This window comes from Oryx dammah, unplaced genomic scaffold, assembly GCF_014754425.2.
Source record: "Oryx dammah isolate SB20612 unplaced genomic scaffold, SCBI_Odam_1.1 HiC_scaffold_12, whole genome shotgun sequence".
In the NCBI taxonomy this organism is placed as follows: domain Eukaryota; kingdom Metazoa; phylum Chordata; class Mammalia; order Artiodactyla; family Bovidae; genus Oryx; species Oryx dammah.
In genome coordinates, this window is record NW_024070196.1 from 56,314,440 (window position 1) to 56,339,555 (window position 25,116).

General features: G+C 35.6%; 1 protein-coding gene across 7 annotated transcripts in view; it reads left to right on the forward strand.

The window, feature by feature from the left end:
* Positions 1 to 25,116, forward strand: part of TAOK3 (TAO kinase 3) — a 189,704-nt gene that overhangs the window by 96,582 nt on the left and 68,006 nt on the right. For all 7 annotated transcript variants that reach the window (XM_040251611.1, XM_040251617.1, XM_040251614.1 and 4 more), the window contains 5 exons: positions 6,433 to 6,650; positions 18,270 to 18,341; positions 18,951 to 19,052; positions 22,137 to 22,182; positions 23,721 to 23,817. In XM_040251611.1, the coding sequence (XP_040107545.1) occupies positions 6,531 to 6,650; positions 18,270 to 18,341; positions 18,951 to 19,052; positions 22,137 to 22,182; positions 23,721 to 23,817 (437 nt within the window). In that variant the 5' untranslated portion in view covers positions 6,433 to 6,530. The remainder of the gene's footprint in view (positions 1 to 6,432; positions 6,651 to 18,269; positions 18,342 to 18,950; positions 19,053 to 22,136; positions 22,183 to 23,720; positions 23,818 to 25,116) is intronic.

Genomic DNA, 25,116 nt, shown 5'->3' on the forward strand with positions numbered 1-25,116 from the left:
TTCCTTATGAAAGTGAAAGTTGCTTAGTCGTGTCTGACTCTTTGCAATCCCATGTACTATACAGTCCATGGAATTCTCCAGGCCAGAATACTGTCCAGAACAGCCAGAAGCAGTTCCCTTCTCCAGGGGATCTTCCCAACCCATTTTCATTATTTTTGATGATGGCATAAAATATGGATAATTACCTGGCTAAAGTTGTTTTATTCCTATTATTGTTATTTACAGAAATATATATTGCTTTTTTGTTGTATATTTATAGCTTTTGCTTCATAATTCAACTTTGAAATAATTTTTTTCATGTTAAAGTAACAGGCTTTGAAAAACATTTAGAAAGTACAAATAAGCAAAAAGAAGAAAATAAAAGATAACCTGAAATCCCAACTCCTACCTCAGCTAAAACACAAGGCTACAAAGAAATTCACATTTGTAGGTGAAAGAAGCCTTGTTTCACATCTTCACTGTTGCATGTCTCTTGTACTGTACCTTATTTATTGTTGTTCTTGTTTAGTCAGTAAGTTGTGTCTGAGTCTTTTGCGACCTCTGTCTTTGGGATCCCTGGCTCCTCTGTTCTTGGGATTTCCCAGGCAAGAATACTGGAGTGGGTTACCATTTCCTTCTGCAATGTATCTTCCTGACCCAGGGATTGAACCCATGTCCTGCATTGGCAGGCGGATTCTTTACCACTGAGCCATATAGGAAGCCCACTCTACCTTAAACCCTGCCTCATTTACTAAAATAAATCAAAGCAAAACAAGTAGAAACTGCCTTGTAGAAGAATAACACTTGGTCAGAAAATTCCCATTTTATTCTTCCAGGAATGTATAAAGATGACTGTTTCCTTATGCTCTCACCATAAAATGTATCTTTTCTTTATTACTTTATCAATTTGGTGGGTAAAATTAGGTTTTTTGTTATTTTACTTTATACTTCTTTGATTACTATTGAAATTATATATGTTTCATATCATTAATAGACACTGCATTTTTTCTTCTTTAATTTCCTATTTATGTCCTTTGAGTGTGTGGGTTAGTATGTGTATGTATTTACATGTTTACTTATTTGATGTTAAGAATAAATTAACTGGGACTTATTTTGCAAGAACAATCTCTACTTGCTGTTCAATTTTATTTATTTCAACTTTTTAAAGCAATAATAATTGACATACTGTAATCTGAGCATATTAAGTCACAGTGTTATAATGTGTGTATGTGTGTGTATGTGCATCCATCATCATAATGAAGATAGTAAACATATTCATCACTCCCAAAAGCTTCTCATATCCTTTTTCAATCCCTTCCTCACACCTCTTCTCACCCTAGCCCTGTCCCTAGGCAACTACTGATGTGCTGTCATTCTAGGTTAGTTTGCATTTTCCAGAATTTTATGTAAATGAAATCATAAAATATATTCTCTATTTTTGTTCTGACTTCTTTCACTCAGCATAATTATTTTGAGAATTATCCATGTTGTAGCATATATCGATAGTTCATTTTATTTCTGAGGTGCATTCCATTGTCTGAAAGTCCCACAAATTTTTTATCCATTTATCTGTTGATAGATATTTGGGTTGTTTCCAGTTTTAACTATTAAAAATAAAACTGTTATTAACTTTTGTGTGCTGTGCTTCTTAAGGACATTTGCTTTCATTTTTCTTGGGTAAATACCTAGGAGTGGAATAGTTATGTCATATGATAGATGTATGTTCAGTTTTTAAGAAACTGCCAAATAGTTTTCCAAAGTATTTCTACCACGTTTACATCCCACCAGCAGCATCTGAGAGATATAGTTACCTCAAATTCTTACCATCACCTGGTATAGTCTGTCTTTTTAATGTCAATCTTTCTAATAGATTTGTAGTAGTATCTTATTGTGGTCTTGATTTGTACCTCCCTAATCAATAATGATATTAAGCATCTTTTTTTTTCCCCTTAGCTGCCATCCATTTATCTTTCTTGGTGAAGTGTGTGTTCTAGTCTTTTTCTCATTTTTATCTCTTCAAATATTTTCTTAGGTCCTTTCTCTCTCTCTCCTATTCTCAGACCCCTATAATGCAAATGTTGCTGTGTTTAATGTTGTCCCAGAGGTCTCTTAGGCTGTCTTCATTTCTTTTCATACTTTTTTCTGTGTTCTGCGGCAGTGATTTCCACCATTCTGTCCTCCAGATCACTTATCCGTTCTTCTGCCTCAGTTATTCTGCTATTGATTCCTTCTAGTGTATTATTCATCTGTTTGTTTGTTCTTTGGTTCTCATAGGTCTTTGCCAGACATTTCTTGCATCTTCTCCACTGTTATCCCAAGATCCTGGATCATCTTTATTATCATTATTCTGAATTCTTTTTCTGGAAGCTTGCCTATCTCCACTTCATTTAGTTGTTTTTCTGGGGTTTTATCTTGTCCTTTCATCTGGGATATAACTTTCTGCTTTTTTCATCGTGATTAACTTTCTGTAATATGATTTTTGTTTTAGCCGCTGTGGGACTGTGCTTCTTTTGCTTCTTCTGTCTGCACTCTGATGGATGAGGCTAAGAGGCTTGTATAATCTTCCTAATGGCAAGAACTGGTGATGGGGAAAACTGGGTCTTGCTCAAGTTGGCAGGGCTTTTGCTCAGTAATGCTTTAATCCAATTATCTGCTGATGGTGAGGTTGCACTCCCTCCTGTTAATTGTTTGGTCTGAGACGACCCAGCCCGGGGATCTACGGACTCTGTGGTAGGATTAATGGCTAACTCCAAGAGGGTTTACACCAAGGGGGACCTTCCCAGCCTAATGCTGCCAGTGCCCCGTCCCTGTGGTAAGCCCCTGTTGATCCACGCCTCCACAGGAGACTGTCCGACACTAGCATGTAGTTACGGTTCCGTCACCTGTGGGGTCACTGCTCCTTTCCTCTGGGTCTTAATGTGTGCATAATTTTGTTTGTGCCCTCCAAGATGGGAGTCTCTGTTTTCCCCAGTCCTATGGAAGTCCTATAATCAAATCTTGCTGGCAAGATTCCCTGGGGATTCCCAGTCCCTTTGTTGAATCCTCATGCTGGGAAGCCTAAAGAGGGGTTCAGAATCTTCACAACAGTGGTATAACTTCTTTGGTATTATTGTTCTCCAGTTTGTGGGTCACCTACCCAGCAGGTATGGGATTTGATTTTATTGTGATTGCACCCCTCTTCCTGTCTCGCTGCAGCTTCTTCTTTGTCTTTGGATGTGGGGTATCATTTTTTGGTGGGTTTCAGCATCCTCCTGTCAATGGTTGTTCAACAGTTAATTGCAATTTTGGTATTCTCACAGGAGGAGATGAGCGCACATCCTTCTACTCTGCCATCTTAAACTGGAAGTCTCTCACCCTCTTTTTCTCATTTCTAAAATTGGGTTGTTCATGTTTTGAGGATTCTTTCTATTTTCTGAATGCATATCCATCATGAGACATGTTTCTCAAAGACCTTCTTGTAGACTGTGGCTTCATTCTATTAACCAGGTCTTTCAAAAAGAATATGTTTTTAACCTAATTTAACCTTTTTTTCATTATGGATTGTGCTTTTATTTTTTAGGCTTTTTTAAAGATTGATTTATTTAGTTAGTTATTGTTATTATTTTTTTGTCTGTGGTGAGTCTTCATTACTGTATGAAGGCTTTGATACTGGAAAAGACACTGATCCTGGGAAAAAAGTTGAAAATGTTAGTCACTCAGTCCTGTCTGACTGTTTGTGACCCCATGGACTGTATGAAGGCAAAAGGAGAAGGAGGTGGCAGAGGATGAAATGGTTAAATAGCATCTCCAACTCAATGGATATGAATTTGAGCAAACTCCAGGAGACAGGGAAGGACAGGGAAGCGTGGCAGGCTGCAGTCCATGGAAGTTGCAACGAGTCAGACACTACTTAGTGACTGAACAACAATGACAGAAACAGTTTTATCCAAAATTTAGATTATATTGTAAACTAAAACTAAGCTAATTTTTTTTTAATGACTACATATTACCCACTTCGAAATCAGTGCTCATTGTTTTTTTGCATTTGTCCAAGTAACCTTCCCAGTATAGAAACTTAAATACCACTGCTGATGCTCTAAGTACAACAGATCACACCTAAATGAATATACTTTAAAAGCAGAATTATTGTTGCATAAAAAGGTAGCAGCTGAATTGTAATATATTTTAACACATGTTTTTTTCACCAAACTTTTCTCTCTGAATCTACATAGTACCAACCACTCCCTACCCCAAATTAGATATCAGTCTACAAACTCCAAAGCACATTGCATGTCTTACCTCTATTGTCAGTCATGTATCTGGAATAAATAGGTAGTCTCTCCATAGGAAAAGCTTTCATCATGGAAGTCAAGGAAGATCCAGCTGGCATGCTGGCTAAGTGACATTTTCCAGTTGCCTATTGCAGTTGTCATCAACTAGAGAAAGTATCTATGTAGCCAATGGTCAGGAAGGATATATACTTCGCCTTGCAGTCTTACAGACTGTTTGATTAGCCCATTAATGGGAGGATCAATTCAGAATAATCATGTTTATATTTCTTTAGTCTCGTTTTGGAAATTTTTTCGTTTGAGTTTTTTTCCCCTTATATAATTTATAATTTATCTGTTCGTTCTCTTCTCCTCAAAATCTGTCATTGATACTTTGATTTTCTTATCTTTACTTCCCATTTGTTTCATTTATCTAGGACAGAAATCTCTCTGTTTTATTTGTTTTTGGTTTTTTTAGCTTTATATTTTTATTGGAGTATAGTTGATTAACAATGTTCTGATAGTTTCAGGTGTACAGCAAAGTGAATCAGTTATGCATATACATGTATCTATACTTTTTCAAATTCTTTTCCAGTTTAGGTTGTTATATGATACTGAATTGAGTTCCCTGTGGTATATAGTAGGTCCTTGTTTATTATCCATTTTTAGGTATAGCAGTGTGTACATGTCAATTCCCAACTCCCAACTGTCCCTTCCCTGCAGCCTTCCCCTCTGGTAACCACAAGTTCCTTTTCTATGTCTGTGAGTCTGTTTCTGTTTTGTAAGTAAGTTCATTTATATAATTTCTTTTTAGATTCCACTTATAAGCGGTATCATATGATATTTCCCTTTATCTGTCTGTCTTATTTCACCCAGTATGACAATCTTTAGGTCCGTCCATGTTGTCTCAAATGGCATTATCTGCTTCTTTTTAATGGCTGAGTAATATTCCATTGTATATATGTACCACATCTTCTTCTTCCATTCCTCTCTCTGTGCACATTTATGTTACTTCCCTATGGTGGCTGTTGTAAACAGTGCTCCAGTGAATGCTGAGGTGCATGTATCCTTTTGGACCATGTTTTTCTCTGGTTATATCCCCTGTGGGATTGCAGGGTCATCTGGTAGTTCTAGTTTTTAGTTTTTTAAGGAGCCTGCATACTGTTCTCCATAGTGGCTGTACCAATTGACATTTCTACCCTCTCCAGCATTTATTGTTTGTGAATTTTTTGATGATAGCCCTTTGGACTGGTGTGAGGTGATATCTCATTGTAGTTTTGATTTGCATTTCAGATATAACTCTGATACCATACAATTCACCCATTTAAAGAGTACATTTCAGTAGTTTTTAGTATATGAACAATTTTACAACCATCACCACAATGAATTTCAGAACATTTCATTATACTAAAAAGAAAGCCTGTATCCTTTAGCTATCAACCCAACTCTTTCCCCTCCTAGCCCTAGGCAACCAAAAATCTACTTCTGTCTCTATAAATTTACTTGTGATGGATGTATTATATAAATGGAATCATACAATACATAGTGTTTTGTGACTAGCTTCCTTCACTTAGTGTAATGTTTCATCTGTGTTGTGGTGTGTATCAGTACTGCATTCCTTTTCATCTGTGAATAATATTCCATGGTATTGAGACACCTTATTTTGTTTCACCAAGTGTACATTTGGTTTGTTGCTGAATAATGCTGCTATTAATATCCATCCAAGTTTTTGTATTTGTATTTGTGGTTTTATTTCCCTTTGGTATGTACCAAGGAGTGAGAATTTCTGGATCAAGTGACAACTCTTATATTAAGTTTTTGATGAGCTCCCAGTCTTTTTCCCAAGATAACTGTACCATTTTACATTTCCACCAGCAGTTTTGGAAGGTCCAAATTTCCCCACATCCTTACCATTACTTATTATTTGACTTTTTGATAATGGCCATCCTAGTGGGTATGAAAATGGTGTCTCGTGTGTTTTTAATTTTTATTTGTCTTATGACTAATGGTGTAGAGCATCTTTTTATGTTTTAATGGCCACTTGTATGTCTTTGGAGAAATATCTACTCAGATCCATTGCCCATTTTTCTTTTGGATTACGTGTCTTTTTATTATAATTTATAAGACCAAGATGCTTTTTAATATGAATTTGTGATTGCCACCAAACAAAATGTATAATTTAATGTCAAACCTTATTTTCCTACAGGTACTGAAATTTTACACCCTCCCCCCTCAAATATTTGTCAATGAGAGAGAAAGCTGATTGGGATTTCAAAAGCAAAGTGTTTGCACATATTGGTCATCATGCGGAAAGGCGTGCCACGAGACCCAGAGATTGCTGATCTGTTCTATAAAGATGATCCTGCAGAACTTTTTATTGGTTTACATGAAATTGGACATGGAAGTTTTGGAGCAGTTTATTTTGTAAGTGATTAAAAATTGTTTGGATCAAATTATGAAAGTTTAATTTCTATACATTCCAACTATTACTTGTGAAATGCACATGTTTTTAATGTTTATTCTACAAATTAAATGATGTCTACAGTCCAGGCAAATAGTCTTTTCTGAAAAGCCAGTCCTAGAATTCTAGGCATTATTCAAGTCAGTGGTATCTATATCAAATGACTCTGCTCTCAAAGTGAGGCAAAAACATTATAAGCTTGAATTTGAACTCCATGCATTTCCCTTACATGCCATGTTCTTTTCTGCCTCGAGGTATTTATATATGCTATTCTTCCTATCAATAATTCTACACGTTATTTCCCCATTCCTGTCTAACTCTCATTTTTTCCTACAGATATCAGCTTAGGTGTTAAATCCACAAGAAAGCCATTTCTGTTCAACCCTCCATCACTGAATTAAGACTTCATTTATGGTTTCATAGCCCCCTGTGCTTATACTTTGTTGCATTTGTCACAGTTATAATTGTATAATTATGTGTGAATTTTTTTGATTCATCTATGTCTCAGTAAATAATAAGCTCCATAAGGACAAGAGTTATATCTACTTGTTGATTGCTATATCCCCAGTAACTAGTACAATGTCTGAGTAGTAGGATGTAAATGACATCAGTAAATGATGGATAGACGGGTGGATGGCTAAATGGGCAACCACTTAGATGGACTGACAGATTTTTAGTAGAAATCATGTTAACCCAGTATCTTAGGTTAAGGTGTACTTGGCCTAGCTCCATAGAGTCAATTTGAATTCCAAGACTTTAGCTTCTGATGAGAAGAGTGAGAAATGATCAGCTAAGTGTTAATATACCTCATTCACCTAAAGTTCATTTCATAAAAAATGTACTTCTTTATTTCAATAACTGTAGAAGTTTGCATCATCAAATTAACACATACTTCCTTAAGAGTGCTAGTTCATTAAAGCAAGTAATATTTAAGTATGACTTATTACCTATTTCTCTTCCAAACCTGTTATCACATTTTTTTTTCTTAAACAGTATTTGACTCTTTTTTAAGGGTCCTTTATGTCCTTCCATCTAGATAGGGCTTATCTTTAGTTGTCCTTCCAAATGCGATTATATTAATTGCATCTTGAGCTCATCCTTTTGTTTCTAGCCAAATCTTAAGCCCGAGTTTTCTCTGAATGCTCTCTCATTCCTTCATGTCTATACTCAGCACTACCACCACTCCTCTTCCCTCACCCCCATCTAATACTTGGCTCCCACTCAAGTACATTTTACCATTAAGTACTACCTTCCAGGGCTGAAGAGGATGCTAATTTTCTAGTTAATATACTCATGTTAACCTTTGAGGTTAGAGTAGTATTTACAGGCCAATCAAAGTCCTGTCTTTCTCATTCACTGAGACACAGTTTTTAAAAAGGATTCTTAAAATTACAGTTATGCCATATATACAGAGTGTACATGATACATACACATATATATTTTAATATATAATTTAAAGAATAATTAAAAGGTAAATCCCTTTGTAACCACCAGCCATGTTGAGAAATAAAATATTGCCAGCACCCAAAAGCCCCTTTTTGGTTAGAAGAATACACTATGCTAAATTTTGTTATGATGACTTCCTTGCTTTATATATAACCCACTTACTTCTCCACCCCCTAATAATGTAATTTGGTTTTGCCTCATTTTGAACTTTTTAACTATGGAAGCATTCTGTATACATTTGGTTATGACCTGTTTGTTTTGCTTAGAGATACTTTCTTCAGTCAGTCATCTTTCTTACTGTCCTATTACTTTATGACTAATTCATTATCTCAGAATCTCTCTTGGTTAAAGAAAGAAAGTGGTTCCAATCTCTGTTTGACTCTTCAGATTTAAAAAGCAGCCAGACCCTTCTCAAAGTTCTCTTTTAGAATAAATACAATAAACCAAGAATGCTTTGAAACTTACTAACAGGCTGTTTGTGTTAGGGGTTAAATGAGACCTACTTTGCTGTAGAAAACCCAGTACTTTTTGGACTAAGTCCTGTCTGATTAGCTAGAGTACACTAGTTCCCTCTTATCCACAGTTTCAGTTATCAGTGGTCATCCTTAGTCCAAAAATACTAAATGGAAAAATCCAGAAATAAGCAATTCTTGAGTTTTAAATTGGTAAATGTTCTGAGTAACATGATGTATTTTAAAATGTGTTATTTGTTGATAATGATAGACTAGAGAAATCACAAAGATACCTAGATGGCTTTGATACTGAAATGTAATCATTAAATATATATTGCCTGTATACAAAAGTACATAGTGCAGCCCCATATAAACCCATAAGGTACATTAAAAAAATAGATTAAAGGGAAATTAACTGATACTTTACTATAAAACTTAAAAAAGCTTTAACCTTTTATCTACAGTAGTCTCATAGGCAGAAAATGGATTTTCACCTGTGCCAGTCCATGTTGCTCCTCCCTATTAATAGATTCTTCCTCTTGTCACTCATACCATTATAACCGAGAAGACTATCATCTCTTACAACTGCTGTAACCTCCAAACTGATCTCTGTGCATCCATTCTGGTCTCTCTCCAGTCTTTCGGCCACACCACAGAGAGCTTGAGGGTTGTTGGGGAGGAGAAACATGTTAATATGGTCACATCACCTTTTCTCTATAAAGTCTTCAGGGGATCTCCTCCTCTGTCCTTAGGTTAAGTTCAAATTCCTTACTGCATTCAGCCTCTAAGGTCCTTTATGAGGTGATCCCTCTATACCTGAACTATTGTTGTTGTTCAGTCACTAAGTCGTGTCCAACTCTTTTGTGACCCCATGGGCTGCCGCATGACAGACTCCTCTCTCCTCCACTATCTCCGGGAGTTTGCTTAAATTAATGTTCATTGAGTCAGGATTGCTATCTAACTCTCATCCTCTGCCGCCCCCTTCTCTTCTTGCCTTCAGTCTTTCCCAGCATCAAGGTCTTTTCCAGTTAGTTGGGTCTTTTCATCAGGTGGCCAAAGTATTGGAGCTTCAGCTTCAGCATCAGTCCTTCCAATGAATATTCAGAGTTGATTTCCTTTAGGATTCACTGGTTTGCTCTATATTCCCTCTTATTCTCATTGCTCTAGCTAATACATAAAAATTTTCTTTTAATCATCCATCATAGGATCTATACTAATTATGATTTTAATTTTGTTGCTGTCTATGCTACTAGAAGAGAGATAGGTACTTGGCATACTTACTCACAATTCTGTCCCTAACATTTAGCCCAATATGTGCCAAATTTTGAACGCCTAATAAATACTTGAATTATGAAGTACTCAGAGAATTTGGCACTGCTTATTAGTACTTTTCTTGTGGCAGAGTCATATTAGCAAGCTGTAAAGACCAGAGTCTAGCAACCAATGTTTTCAAAATTTTTATACCTCAGCACTATAATTCTGTTAGGTTTTTTGTAGTTTATAGCTTTTACACAGAATGATGCGAGGGAATATGTTAAAAGTGAATTGTATGCTGGCACTGCTCTTGTAGAATCAATAAGTTAAGAATATATATTATTTTCAGAGAAAATTGAAACTATTGATGAAATATCTCTGTGTATTTGGATTTACATAAGTAATTTAGAATTTAGTAGCAGTAAAAATGAAATAATGAAAAACTCTATTACAGGAAAATAAGGGCAGAACGTGTTCATTTTTGTATTCACTTAAAGACAGTTACAAAGTTTCTAGGGTTCTAGTGTTGCCTTGTTGAATTCAGTACATCATCCATAATCTACCTAAAGCAGATAATTTAGTTTTGTTTTTCTGGGTATAAATGCCTTTTAGTTTTAGTTAAGGCTTAATAACTAGGGCAAAAGGAAATGCTTATGTTTTAATTCTTATATTTCTCCATAAACTAGCAAAGAGTTGACAATAGTCTAAATGTAGCTGGAAATGGTTATGAAAATATTAGAAGCACATATGTAGTAAGTTCTCAATAAATATATTTTGAATCAGTGATTTTGTTTAACATTACTGAGACCATTGAGACAATTGGAAGTAATAATGAATATAAGTTTCAAGAATAAAACTTGAAATGTTTAGAAGTTGTAATCATTCACATTTCATGCAAAGATGGGCTCAACAAAGGACAGAAATGGTATGGACCTAACAGAAGCAGAAGATATTAAGAAGAGGTGGCAAGAATATACAGAAGAATGGTACAAAAAAGGTCTTCACGACCCAGATGATCACGAAGGTGTGATCACTCACACTCTCCTAGAGCCGGACATCCTGGAATGTGAAGTCAGGTGGGTCTTAGGAAGCATAACTACGAAGAAAGCTAGTGAAAGTCATGGAGTTCCAGTTGATCTATTTCAAATCCTGAAAGGTGATGCTGTGAACGTGCTGCACTCAATGTGTCAGCAAATTTGGAAAACTCAGCAGTGGCCACAGGACTGGAAAAGGTCAGTTTTCATTCCAATCCCAAAGAAAGGCTATGCCAAAGAATGCTCAAACTACCGCACAGTTTCACTCATCTCACACGCTAGTAAAGTAATGCTCAAAATTCTCCAAGCCAGGCTTCAGCAATACCTGAACCATGAACTTCCAGATGTTCAAGATGGTTTTAGAAAAGGCAGAGGAACCAGAGATCAAACTGCCAACATCTGCTGAATCATCAAAAAAGGAAGAGAGTTCCAGAAAAATATCTATTTCTGCTTTGTTGACTATGCCAAAGCCTTTGACTGTGTGGATCACAATAAACTGTAGAAATTGTTCAAGAGATGGGAATACCAGAGCACCTGACCTGTCTCTTGAGAAACCTGTATGCAGGTCAGGAAGCAACAGTTAGAACTGGACATGGAACAACAGACTGGTTCCAAATAGGAAAAGGAGTATGTCAAGGCTGTATATTGTCACCCTTCTTATTTAACTTCTATGCAGAGTACATCATGAGAAACGCTGGGCTGGAGGAAGCACAAGCTGGAATCAAGAATGCTGGGAGAAATATCAATAATCTCAGATATGCAGATGATATCACCCTTATGGAAGAAAGTGAAGAAGAACTAAAGAGCCTCTTGATGAAAGTGAAAGTGAAGAGTGAAAAAGTTGGCTTAAAGCTCAACATACAGAAAACAAAGATCATGGCATCCGGTCCCATCACTTCATGGCAAATAGATGGGGAAACAGTGGCTGACTTTATTTTTCGGGGCTCCAAAATCACTACAGATGGTGATTGCAGCCATGAAATTAAAAGACGCTTACTCCTTGGAAGGAAAGTTATGACCAACCTAGACAGAATATTAAAAAGCAGAGATATTACTTTGTCAAAAAGGTCTGTCTAGTCAAGGCTATGGTTTTTCCAGTGGTCGTGTATGGATGTGAGAGTTGGACTATAAGGAAAGCTGAGTGCAGAAGAATTGATGCTTTTGAACTGTGGTGTTGGAGAAGACTCTTGAGAGTCCCTTGGACTGCAAGGAGATCCAACCAGTCTGTCCTAAAGGAGATCAGTCCTGGGTGTTCATTGGAAGGACTGATGTTGAAGCTGAAACTCCAATACTTTGGCCACCTGATGCGAAGGGCTGACTCGTTTGAAAAGACCCTGATGCTGGGAAAGATTGAGGGCAGGAGGAGAAGGGGCCAACAGAGGGTGAGATGGTTGGATGGCATCACCGACACAATGGACATGGGTTTGGGTGGACTCTGGGAGTTAGTGATGGACAGGGAGGCCTGGCGTGCTGGGGTTCATGGGGTCGCAGAGAGTCAGACATGACTGAGCGACTGAACTGAATCATTCATAAATCAGTATGATGCATTGGAAAGCTGAAATCCCATTGATAGTTTCCTTTCTCTGTACTAAAACATTGATTTCTTTTTTTTTTTTTATGTTTCAGTTTCAGTTCTGAATTTTAACTAGTGTAAAATGCATTAAAAATGTCCCATCTATAGATAAATGGAAATGTTTTTCAAATTTCAAGTCTTTGCCTAGCCATCTAAGTGATGATAACTCTGTAAATGTGAAGAAATACATTTTTATTTTAGGGTGATTCTTTTTTAGTTTCTCTTGTTCCAAATAAGCATTGATAATAAATAACCTTAATAATATTGCAGTTAGATAATACTGTTGGATTCCATTTGTGTGAACCTTTTTTTTTCTTTCTATAAAGTGTAAGGATTTGTTTGTTATAAACTCCTACTATAAGTTAAAATTCATCATTGTTTTAGCATTTTCTAAGCCTTTTACAGGCTCCTTAAGCTGCATAGTACATAGATTCATACCCAAAATACCTGCTTTACAGATACAGTCCCTCTAACTGTTATTGTATTACTGGATTTACGTCAACTTTTCTTTGTTGTTACACAAGCATAGTCTTTTTTTTTTTATGGCAGCTTTTGCTTTATTTTTATTTTTTACTTTATTTTACAATTCTGTATTGGTTTTGCCATACATTGACATGAATCCACCACGGGTGTACATGCGTTCCCAAACATGAACCCCCCTCCCACCCCCCTCCCCACAGCATCTCTCTGGGTCATCCCCGTGTACCAGCCCCAAGCATGCCGTATCCTGCATCGGACATAGACTGGCGATTCGATTCTTACATGATATTATACATGCTTTAATGCCATTCTCCCAAATCATCTCACCCTCTCCCTCTCCCTCTGAGTCCAAAAGTCCGCTATACACATCTGTGTCTTTTTTGCTGTCTTGCATACAGGGTCATCATTGCCATCTTTCTAAATTCCATATATATGTGTTAGTATACTGTATTGGTGTTTTTCTTTCTGGCTTACTTCACTCTGTATAATCGGCTCCAGTTTCACCCATCTCATCAGAACTGATTCAAATGTATTATTTTTAATGGCTAAGTAATACTCCATTGTGTATATGTACCACAGCTTTCTTATCTATTCGTCTGTTGATGGACATCTAGGTTGCTTCCATGTCCTGGCTATTATAAACAGTGCTGCGATGAGCATTGGGGTACACGTGTCTCTTTCAGTTCTGGTTTCCTCGGTGTGTATGCCCAGCAGTGGGATTGCTGGGTCATAAGGCAGTTCTATTTGCAGTTTTTTAAGGAATCTCCACACTGTTCTCCATAGTGGCTGTACAGTTTGCATTCCCACCAACAGTGTAAGAGGATTCCCTTTTCTCCACACCCTCTCCAGCATTTATTGCTTGCAGATTTTTGGATCGCAGACATTCTGACTGGTGTGAAGTGGTACCTCATTGTGGTTTTGATTTGCATTTCTCTAATAATGAGTGATGTTGAGCATCTTTTCATGTGTTTGTTAGCCATCCGTATGTCTTCTTTGGAGAAATGTCTATTTAGTTCTTTGGCCCATTTTTTGATTGGGTCGTTTATTTTTCTGGAATTGGGTTGCATAAGTTGCTTGTATATTTTTGAGATTAGTTGTTTGTCAGTGGCTTCATTTGCTATTTTTTTCTCCCATTTGGAAGGCTGTCTTTTCACCTTGCTTATATTTTCCCTTGTTGTGCAGAAGCTTTTAATTTTAATTAGATCCCATTTGTTTATTTTTGCTTTTATTTCCAGAATTCTGGGAGGTGGATCATAAAGAGGATCCTGCTGTGGTTTATGTCGGAGAGTGTTTTGCCTATGTTCTCCTCTAGGAGTTTTATAGTTTCTGGTCTTACATTTAGATCTTTGATCCATTTTGAGTTTATCTTTGTGTGCGGTATTAGAAAGTGATCTAGTTTCATTCTTTTACAAGTGGTTGACCAGTTTTCCCAGCACCACTTGTTAAAGAGATTGTCTTTACTCCACTGTATATTCTTGCCTCCTTTGTCAAAGATAAAGTGTCCATATGTGTGTGGATTTATCTCTGGGCTTTCTATTTTGTTCCATTGATCTATATTTCTGTCTTTGTGCCAATACCATACTGTCTTGATGACTGTGGCTTTGTAGTAGAGGCTGAAGTCAGGCAAGTTGATTCCTCCAGTTCCATTCTTCTTTCTCAAGATTGCTTTGGCTATTCGAGGTTTTTTTATTTCCATACAAATCTTGAAATTATTTGTTCTAGTTCTGTGAAAAATATCGCTGGTAGCTTGATAGGGATTGCATTGAATTTGTAAATTGCTTTGGGTAGTATACTCATTTTCACTCTATTGATTCTTCCGATCCATGAACATGGTATATTTCTCCATCTATTAGTGTCCTCTTTGATTTCTTTCATCAGTGTTTTATAGTTTTCTATATATAGGTCTTTAGTTTCTTTAGGTAGATATATTCCTAAGTATTTTATTCTTTTCGTTGCAATGGTGAATGGAATTGTTTCCTTAATTTCTTTTTCTACTTTCTCATTATTAATGTATAGGAATGCTAGGGATTTCTGTGTGTTGATTTTATATCCTGCAACTTTACTATATTCATTAATTAGCTCTAGTAATTTTCTGGTAGAGTCTTTAGGGTTTTCTATGTAGAGGATCATGTCATCTGCAAACAGTGAGAGTTTTACTTCTTCTTTTCCAATTTGGATTCCTTTTATTTCTTTTTCTGCTCTGATTGCTGTGGCCAGAACTTCCAAAACTATGTTGAATAGTAGCGGTGAAAGTGGGCACCCTTGTCTTGTTCCTGACTTTAGGGGAAATGCTTTCAATTTTTCACCATTGAGGATAATGTTTGCTGTGGGTTTGTCATATATAGCTTTTATTATGTTGAGGTATGTTCCTTCTATTCCTGCTTTCTGGAGAGTTTTTATCATAAATGGATGTTGAATTTTGTCAAAGGCCTTCTCTGCATCTATTGAGATAATCATATGGCTTTTATTTTTCAATTTGTTAATGTGGTGAATTATATTGATTGATTTGTGGATATTGAAGAATCCTTGCATCCCTGGGATAAAGCCCACTTGGTCATGGTGTATGATCTTTTTAATGTGTTGTTGAATTCTGATTGCTAGAATTTTGTTGAGGATTTTTGCATCTATGTTCATCAGTGATATTGGCCTGTAGTTTTCTTTTTTTGTAGTATCTTTGTCAGGTTTTGGTATTAGGGTGATGGTGGCCTCATAGAATGAGTTTGGAAGTTTACCTTCCTCTGCAATTTTCTGGAAGAGTTTGAGTAGGATAGGTGTTAACTCTTCTCTAAATTTTTGGTAGAATTCAGCTGTGAAGCCGTCTGGACCTGGGCTTTTGTTTGCTGGAGGATTTCTGATTACAGTTTCAATTTCCGGGCTACACAAGCATAGTCTTAATATTGCATTTTAAAAACCAGCAAAATGTGAGAGGTTTTTACTTTTAACAAAAGTCAGTCTGTACCTTCTAAATGGATAAAATACTAAAAAGTGCCTTTACAGAGTCCTGCTGATTGAAAACTGTAACGAGTGGATACCTTGTTTTTATAATAGGATACTTGTACCTGAGTGCTTGTACAAAAAAAATTTAGTCAGTTTCCATTTTCTCTGCATTTTGGAATAAGACTCTGGGGTTGAATTCTTTTTATACCATTATTATTTATTGTTGAAATTAATTTTTTTTAATTAGAAAGAAAACATTGCTGTATCTGAGGAGCTTTTTTAATTGTATTTAAGAAACTGATTAGAGATTTTTCTCTAAAATCGGTGACCTTGTTTTACCAGAGAGTGAATTCCAATCTTTTACTTAAGAAACACTGCAATAGCTTTATAGCAGTGTTATAACATTTCCATTTATCTATAGTTGGGACCTTTTTAATGCATTTTACACTAGTTAAAATTCAGAACTGAAACTGAAACTTAAAAAGAAATCAATGTTTTAGTACAGAGAAAGGAAACTATCAATGGGATTTCAGTTTTCCAATAGTCCACAATAATAATATCACAGAACCAAAATAGCTTCCTTAACATCAAGGATATGACATTGATGTGGAGCCCTGTTAATAAAGAAGGCTAAGATTAGATAATCTTCAATGTCTTATGTTTATATTTTTCTGAAAAATTTTAGAAAATTACTTAGTTTTTAATTTCTTAAGTGAATTTGGAGGGAAAGATTATTACCTGAGGTATTTATGGTTGTCATGTGTGCTTTCAGTGAACTGTTATGTTTTCAGTTTGGAGAAGATTGTTGTTTTTAGTCACTCAGTCATGTCTGACTCATTTTGCAACCCTATGATCTGTAGCCTGCCAGGCTCCACTGTCCATGAGATTTCCCAGGCAAGAATACTGGAGTGAGTTTCCATTTCCTTCTTTAGGGGATCTTCCCAACCCAGGGATCGAACCTGCGTCTCCTGCATTGACAGGCAGATTCTTTGCAACTGAGCCACCAGGAAAGCCCCATGGAGAAGATACATACAGATAATTATGAGACAAGGCAACCTTTATAAATGAATATACACATGTACACTTAAATATGTATATATATTTATATAATACCTTCTTATTTTAAAGTATAAGTATCTTTGAAAGTCAAAGCCCCTCTTAAGTTTAATGTTACCCTTTGCTTCACTGTTTAATACTTGAACCACTATTTAAATTTTAAGTTAATTAAAATTAAATTTAAAGTCTACTTCCTCAGTCACAAGAGCCACATTTGACATCCTACTATATACTATATACATCTACTATGTAGATGTAGATATAGAACATTTCCATCATCACAGAAAGTTCTGTTAGATAATATATTAATAATAATAACAACAATATAATAATAACTATTAATTATTATAATTACTAATAATATAGTAAATAACCCTGAGATTATCACTGATAAGTATCTCAGTATAAATTCTTTCATAATTTTTTCTACACATATACTCATTATTACAGTTTTGCAAAAATAAGATCATATTGAACATCAGGGGTATAACACTGATGCAGAGCCCAGTGATCATCTTAGTTTTTACTGTTATCACATATACATATTGATTACCTCATTTTTTTTAACACTTCTTTTTTTGGCTGTACAGCCCCACCTGCAGCATCTTAGGTCCCCGACCAGGGTCGAACCCATGATCCCTGCAGTGAGAGTGTGGAGTCTTAACCACTGCCAGGGTAGTCCTGATCACCTCTTTCTTTTAATGTTTATTTCATTACATGACTCTACCATATTAACTGTTTCTCCAGTGGTAGACATTCTACATGGTGAAGCCTGTAAGGATATTTTGGAAATATGACTTTTTTTGACTGGATATGTTTTGTTAAACCAAAATCAACCCTGAATATTCATTGGAAGGACTGTTGCTGATGCTCCAGTACTTTGGCCACCTGATACAAAGAACCATCTCATTGGAAAAGACCCTGATGCTAGGAAAGATTGAGGGTATGAGGAGAAGGGGACAATAGAGGATGAGATGGTTGGATGGCATAACTGATTCAATTACTGAGTCAAACTCACCACATGAGTTGAGCAAACTCCAGGAGACAGTGAAGGACAGCAAAAACTGGCATGCTGCAGTTTATGGGGTCACAAAGAATGAAACATGACTTAGCAACTGAACAACAACAATCCATTTTTACATTATAGCCTTTGCATGTATTCGGAAAGGGATAAAGAGAAGTGCCTTAAAGTGGGCTGGAAAGGTCTGTCTAGGCTGTCAAAAGTTGCAACATCTTTAGGCTGTGAGAATGAATGTGAAATGTTATAAAAGTCAAGTCAAATATTTAAATTAAACTGGCTGAAACACCATTCATTCTTTTTAACTTTTTTTCTCTATTCTCTTTACACAGGCCACAAATGCTCACACCAATGAGGTGGTGGCGATTAAGAAAATGTCCTATAGTGGGAAGCAGGCACATGAGGTATGTTAAAGACATTGTGTCACTAAACTGACATATGCAAGTTAGTCTGAAAGTGACAGTAGAAACAAAGTTTCCTGAGCATTTCTTTATCACAGTTCTTTTTTTCCCCTTATGGATAATTTAATAAACATTTACTAATATTCTACCTCGGTCAACTCTTTTGTGGAATAAAATATGAATTTAGTATGCTCAGTCACTTCAGTCATGTCTCTTTGCAACCCCTTGGGCTGTAGTCCTCCAGGCTCCTCTGTCCATGGGATTCTCCAGGCAAGAACACTGAAGTGGGTTGCCATTTCCTTCTCCAGGGGATCTTCCCGACCCAGGGATCGAACCACGTCTCTTACGTCTCCTTCATTGGCAGACAGGTCCTTTATCACTAGCACCACTTGTGAAGCCACAGGATTAGTATAATGGATTTGTTATAATGTATTTGGTGATTGATTTAATTTATATGTACTAAAACAAGAAGTAACAAGTTTAAATAGCTTCTTCATGTATTAAGCATTTTCTTTGTCCACTTAAAATAATGAAAAGAATGTTATATATGTATACTTGAAAATAAAACACTGTCTTCTGTTAAAAAATCATATTTCTTTTTGATTTCAATAGAAATGGCAAGATATTCTTAAGGAAGTCAAATTTCTACAACAGTTGAGACATCCTAATACCATTGAATACAAAGGTTGCTACTTAAAAGAGCACACTGCTTGGGTAAGTCAAAGAACCTCTATTACCTTTTAATTTTTTCCTATAAAATTTTTTTGTGTTTTCCTTTTTTTTCCTATTATGTCTTTGGTTTATAAAATTATCAGCCCATTTCTGTCCCATTTGATTTTTGTTTTCAGTATTTAACATTTGTTACTCCAGTGTGTGTCATATGGTATACATTCTAAAGTTTAAAATGACATCTAAGAGTGTATAGGAAATTTATTGTTAAACATTCAATGAAAAGATAGTGGAAAGTTAATAACATCATTTTACAATGATTTATTTGCAAAAGTAAGAAGCAAGGCCTTTTATTCTCATCCTACAGTTTTTATCTTTGTCATTTCTCATCCCCTACTCCAGTTCCCCACAAATTCAGAATTGTGCTTGATACTACTATCACTGTCTAAGGTTTTCTGCTGGATTTTTTTTGCTAGGTTATGATTAAATGAAACAATCTTTTGTTCCACTCTGTCTTCTTGGTATGTTTTTATTTTTACATGATTTTGCTTCTGATTTTAATCTGATATATTAGACATTGTATAGAACCAGAAAATCCTATACTTTGTATTTTACGGGATTGCACATTTCAGTTTAAAGTATTCAATATCAATATCATTTACTGAATACTCACCACTGTATAAGTCGTTTCCTATTACATGATCTCCAGCTAGGGAATGGAATTTTTATTCTCAGATAGACTAGAAAAGGTTAAACATAAAACCTTTCTGCTCAAGCAGTTCTTAAGATATGTAGAGCCACTGCGTCTGTCCTGAGTAAAAGAAATTAAGAGGAGTATCTCTGGAAATCAGTTCTCTGGCAATCTCAGCTATCTTAAAGGAGCCAAGAAAGAGATTTTGAGCAGGCAAAGTAAATGTTACAAAATCAAGTGCTAAATCTCATATATTTCAGAACTTCAGAAAATTCTCTGAGCTCTTATTTGAAGCCTATTTACTCTTTGATTACATAGAGTGCTAATAAGTTTGGTTACTTAGTCTGTGTCTATAAGAATTTGTTAGGCTAATTAGAAGGAACTCATAGAACTAAGTTGCCAGAGACATGCATACAAATAGGCACCACTAATTTGACCTTACGGAAGAAGTTAGAGAATTTAGAGAGCAGACCTAATAATTTAAAAGCAGAACAACCAGAGCTGTTAAATGTCAGGGTCAAACTTATAGCCACTGCTCAGGTGCTCTTGTGCTGTGTAGTAATTGGAAAAAGAATATTTGGGACAGAAATACAGAGTTAACATGTAATTTAAAACATAGAAGCATAACTATAAACACTCCATTCATTTTTTTAAATTCTATGTTCATTTTCCTTATACTTAGTATAAGGAAGTTATATGTGCATATCAGTTTACATAATTTAAGAAAGTAGACGGAATTCCCTGAGGGCCTGGGTTCCATCCCTGGTTTGGGAATGAAGATCTCACAAGCTGTATGATTCCACTGAAAAAAAAAAAAAAATTTTTTTTTTAATTTTTTAATTAAAAATAATGTAGAAAAGTAAGTAATACAGATGAGAAATGTTTCCATCAAAACTAAGAAGACAATAATGTTTGTCAATTATACCTTAATAAAGCAGAATAAAAAAGAAAAATAGTACACATAAAAGGCTGAAAGTGAAAATCACTCAGTCATGTCCAACTCTTTGTGACCCCATGGACTGTACTGTCCATGGAATTCTCCAGGCCAGAATACTAGAATGGGCAGCCATTCCCTTCACCAGGGAATCTTCCCAACCCAGGGATTGAACCCAGGTCTCCTGCATTGCAGGCAGATTCTTTCCCAGCTGAGCCACCAGGAAAGCCCATAACAGGCTAATGTTCATTATAATATTCACTTATGTGGACTGTTTCATTTCACAATAAGAAATAAAATTAATATTTCTGAATCTTCTTACTTTTAATATAAAGCAGAAAGCTATAATAAAGTTTCTAAACTTTAAACTTCTAAATTTCTCATACTTCTTAGAGTATTCTAGAAATAGAATCTTTTTTATATAATATATATTTAATTACACCTATAAATATATAATAAATTTAATAATATAAATTTATATCTATATTACTATAATATATGTATGATATATAATATATTGTGTACCTTGCTACTAGAATAATTAGAATTATTGTATATAATTATTTATTATGACATATAATTATAATATATAATATTGTATCTCATATTCTTCTAAAATATTCCAGTAATGCAAGGTAAATAATACACAAGTGTTTTCACAATACTTTTTTAAATGAAAGGAATTAATATGTTGTTAGTAGTTGTATCTATGTGATTATAGGAAATTTGTATTTCATAATAAACATATTATGTTTTTAAGAAATAATAATTTGTAAGAGTGTGCATGGTTGTGTGTGTGTGTGTGTAGATTGGTCACTGAACACTCCACTTCTGACCTTGGCTACAAACCAGCAATAGTCTGGGATGCATAAAAAAATCTAAGATGAGAGTAAAGAGTTTTCTCATTTTTGCTTTTCAAAAGCCTTCCAAGGTTGCAAACCCCCAAAAAATAAATATTATTTTAATTTTAATAATATTCTAGAAATATTTTAAGACATACATTGAACTATCCCATCCCTCTTGGGGATTCAAGCTAATGTAATGACACATAGAAGGCTACATATTTAGATTGAGATTCTAACTAGTATTTTGTTGTTTAGAACTTTTTAAAACGTGAAAGTAGAGAATTTATAGCTTTTGACTTATTCTACTTAGTAATTCCTAGTGTAGATTTTACTGGGTCGTGTATTTGGTTACCACTTTTTTTTAAAGTTACAAAATTTAAAGTTATACTGTAACCTAACTACCTTAAATCCTTGAGTACAATCCCCATATTGTCTTAGACCAATTCCAATTTCAAATAGAAAATAGCAAAAGCAGATGATAAAAGTTATAAAAATCAATTACTAGTGCCAGATGACCAAGATTTAATCCAGGTTCAGGTATATCAGAGTATTTATTCTCTTAGTATTCTTAGTTCTTGGTTAGTTGATTGGTTTTAGCAATTTCTTATTCTTAGGTTAATAAGAATAATTATTCTGGTTATTATTTCAATCTGTTACAGTTGGTGATGGAATATTGCTTAGGCTCAGCCTCTGATTTGTTAGAAGGTAAGGATAAAAGCACTTTGCCTTTCTTTCCTTTTTACCTTGACCAGAGTGTTATCTGCTCCTATACTAAAGCACACCTTGGGCAAACTAAACGGTTAATGCCACTTAGACTTAAGGGTATATGTGGATAAGCCATGCAGACTGTGTCTCTGCACTGTCACTGATAATATCTGATTAATGATTAGTAGCCCTCTCACTGTTTTAGTTCATGGCCATCCACAGCAGATACTACTAAAATATTTGGGTAATGTCATGTAGTATGTGTAGCCAGAAACATCAAATTCATGTGTATATATGAAATATAGGCAGATGGTATCAAAGTATATTGATATTTAACCCTATCACATCTTTTGACTGACCTAGTTCTCCTATTCAGGACACTGTTATAACCAGAGATGATGTTAAAATTTTACATTTTTAAAAAAGACTTTCTTATATTATCCTTGATCTATGAATAGAAATTGCTTATTAGCTGCTTTCACCAATAATGAAAACTTGTGGTTAGAAGGAGTATTTATAGGTGGCTTGTGACAGAGAATAATGCAATCTAAAACACTCTAGTAGTCATGTATGGATGTGAGACTCGGACCACAAAGAAGGTTGAATGCCAAAAAATCAATGCTTTTGAACTGTGGTGTTGGAGAAGCCTCTTGAGAGTTCTTTGGACTGCAGTGAGATCCAACTAGTCCATCCTAAAGGAAATCAGTCCTGAATATTCATTGGAAAGACTGATGCTGAAGCTGAAACGCCAATACTTTGGCCACCTGATGCAAAGAAAAGACCCTGATGCTGGGAAAGATCGAAGGCGGGAGGAAAAGGGGATGACAGAAGATGAGATGGTTGGATGGTATCACTGACTGGATGGACATGAGTTTGAGCAAGCTCCAGGAGTTGGTGATGGACAGGGGAGCCTGGCATGCTGCAGTCCATGGGGTTGCACAGAGTTGGACACGACTGAGCAACTGAACTGAACTGAAAACACTCTAGGCATTTGAAGTGTCAGCGGGACTGGTAAATTTGGACCTGGCCAAATTCCACACATTGGAATCAGTGTGGTTTTGACTTGCAACTGACAAGTAAATTAACAGTTCCTTACAGTGAATATCTGGAGACAGAAATGGCAACCCACTCCAGTATTCTTGCCTGGAGAATCCCATGGATAGAGGAGCCTGGAGGGCTACAGTCTATAAGGTCACAAAGAATCAGGCTCGACTGAGCACAGCACAGCACAGCACAGCAGCACAGTGACTATCAGGCTTTGTTTTATTTTATTTTGAAGGAGTTTGTTTTTATGCTTGAGTTTTCTGTTATCTGATTATTTATTCTATAGGAAAATATATTCTATGGAAAATATAGGAAAATATATTCTATGTATTCAGGGTTCTATAAGAAAATATATCCTATGTATTTAGGTGAATGTGTTTCCAAATTGTCATTTAAGAAAGTACATAATTCAGTCTGGTATTGCTATATAAGATAATAAAAATAGGAATGAAACTGATCATCCACTCTTGGCTTTTTTTTTTTTCCTTCCTCAGTTCATAAGAAACCACTTCAGGAAGTGGAGATCGCTGCCATTACTCACGGTGCCTTGCAGGGGCTAGCCTACCTGCATTCTCATGCATTGATTCATAGGTAAGATTAGAGACCAGTTACATTTTCATTTCAGTTACAGGACTGTCTGTTCAAGGAACCTTGAAAATTAGTGCATGCTCCAATTTTTAGGGTGTCTGAGGATTTATGGGAAGCAAACAGATTGCTGCTGCTTCTGAATGTAAAGAGTAAAGTTGCCAGAATTTAGTTCTATCTCTTCGTCTCTCCCATATATCCATAAAGACTTATATCATCCCTGTTCTCTAGGTAACTATTCTCCAGGCTTAATGTTGCAACGAAATTTGAAGAAGAGCCCAGCAACCTTTTGATACTGTGTCAATAAAAAAAAAGAAAAGAAAATTAGCTTTGCTTGCATATGTTTATTTCCTAGCTGAGTTCTTCTTTTCCTGTTGCAAATAACAAGTCAGTCTCATGTGAATATATGCTATTCTATCAATTTAAAATTTTTTGCATTTCTTTAGTCCATATAGATATATAGGAAGGTATTATCATCTTCATTTCAGCAGATGATGAAACTGAGACTTAAAACAATTTAAATAATTAGCCCATAGTTTCCTAGCATTTATGTAATAAAGATTGAAACTCAGATTTTCTAATGCCTAACACAAAGCTAAACCACTCCAGTGTTCTTGCCTGGAGAATCTCAGGGGCAGGGGAGCCTGGTGGGCTGCCGTCTATGGGGTCGCACAGAGTCAGACACGACTGAAGTGACTTAGCAGCAGCAACACAAGGCTTCCCTCTAAGTTACATTTTGTTTGTCACAGCCCCACTCTCTTCTTTCCAACCTACTTCCCAGCACTAATTTCTAAACAAAGATGTCATTACCAGCTTTTCATCTCAGTAAAGAACTAGTACTGTTATTTTAATGAATAGTGGCCAAGTAGTGGTATATGAGGTAGGCATAAAGGATCTGAGATGGCTTAAAGTCATAAGGAAAAAATTTATATTTCCCAGGAAGAAATGAAACTAAGTCATAGGTTCTTCTTTTGCTTCTTTTCTCATTACCCTAGAGTAGCCATTGTCAGTTACTGGTACATATTGCAAAACAGAATTCCCTCAAGACAGACAGACCAAAATTCCTGTCATGAGTTTGGCTTGTTTGTAAGGATGAAGAATGACCCTAACCATGGCTAATAAATATTGACAAAATTAATTTAACTATAATTTCTGAAGATTTGACAACTTTAAAATGAATGTATATAAGGTGCCATTACTGAATGTCAACTTGTTTTGCTTGTTTCTGTTTATAAAAGTCACAGTTCAGTTTTTTGTGCCTTTGTTACCTTAATTGACACATTAATGTTTTGTTCCATATTACAC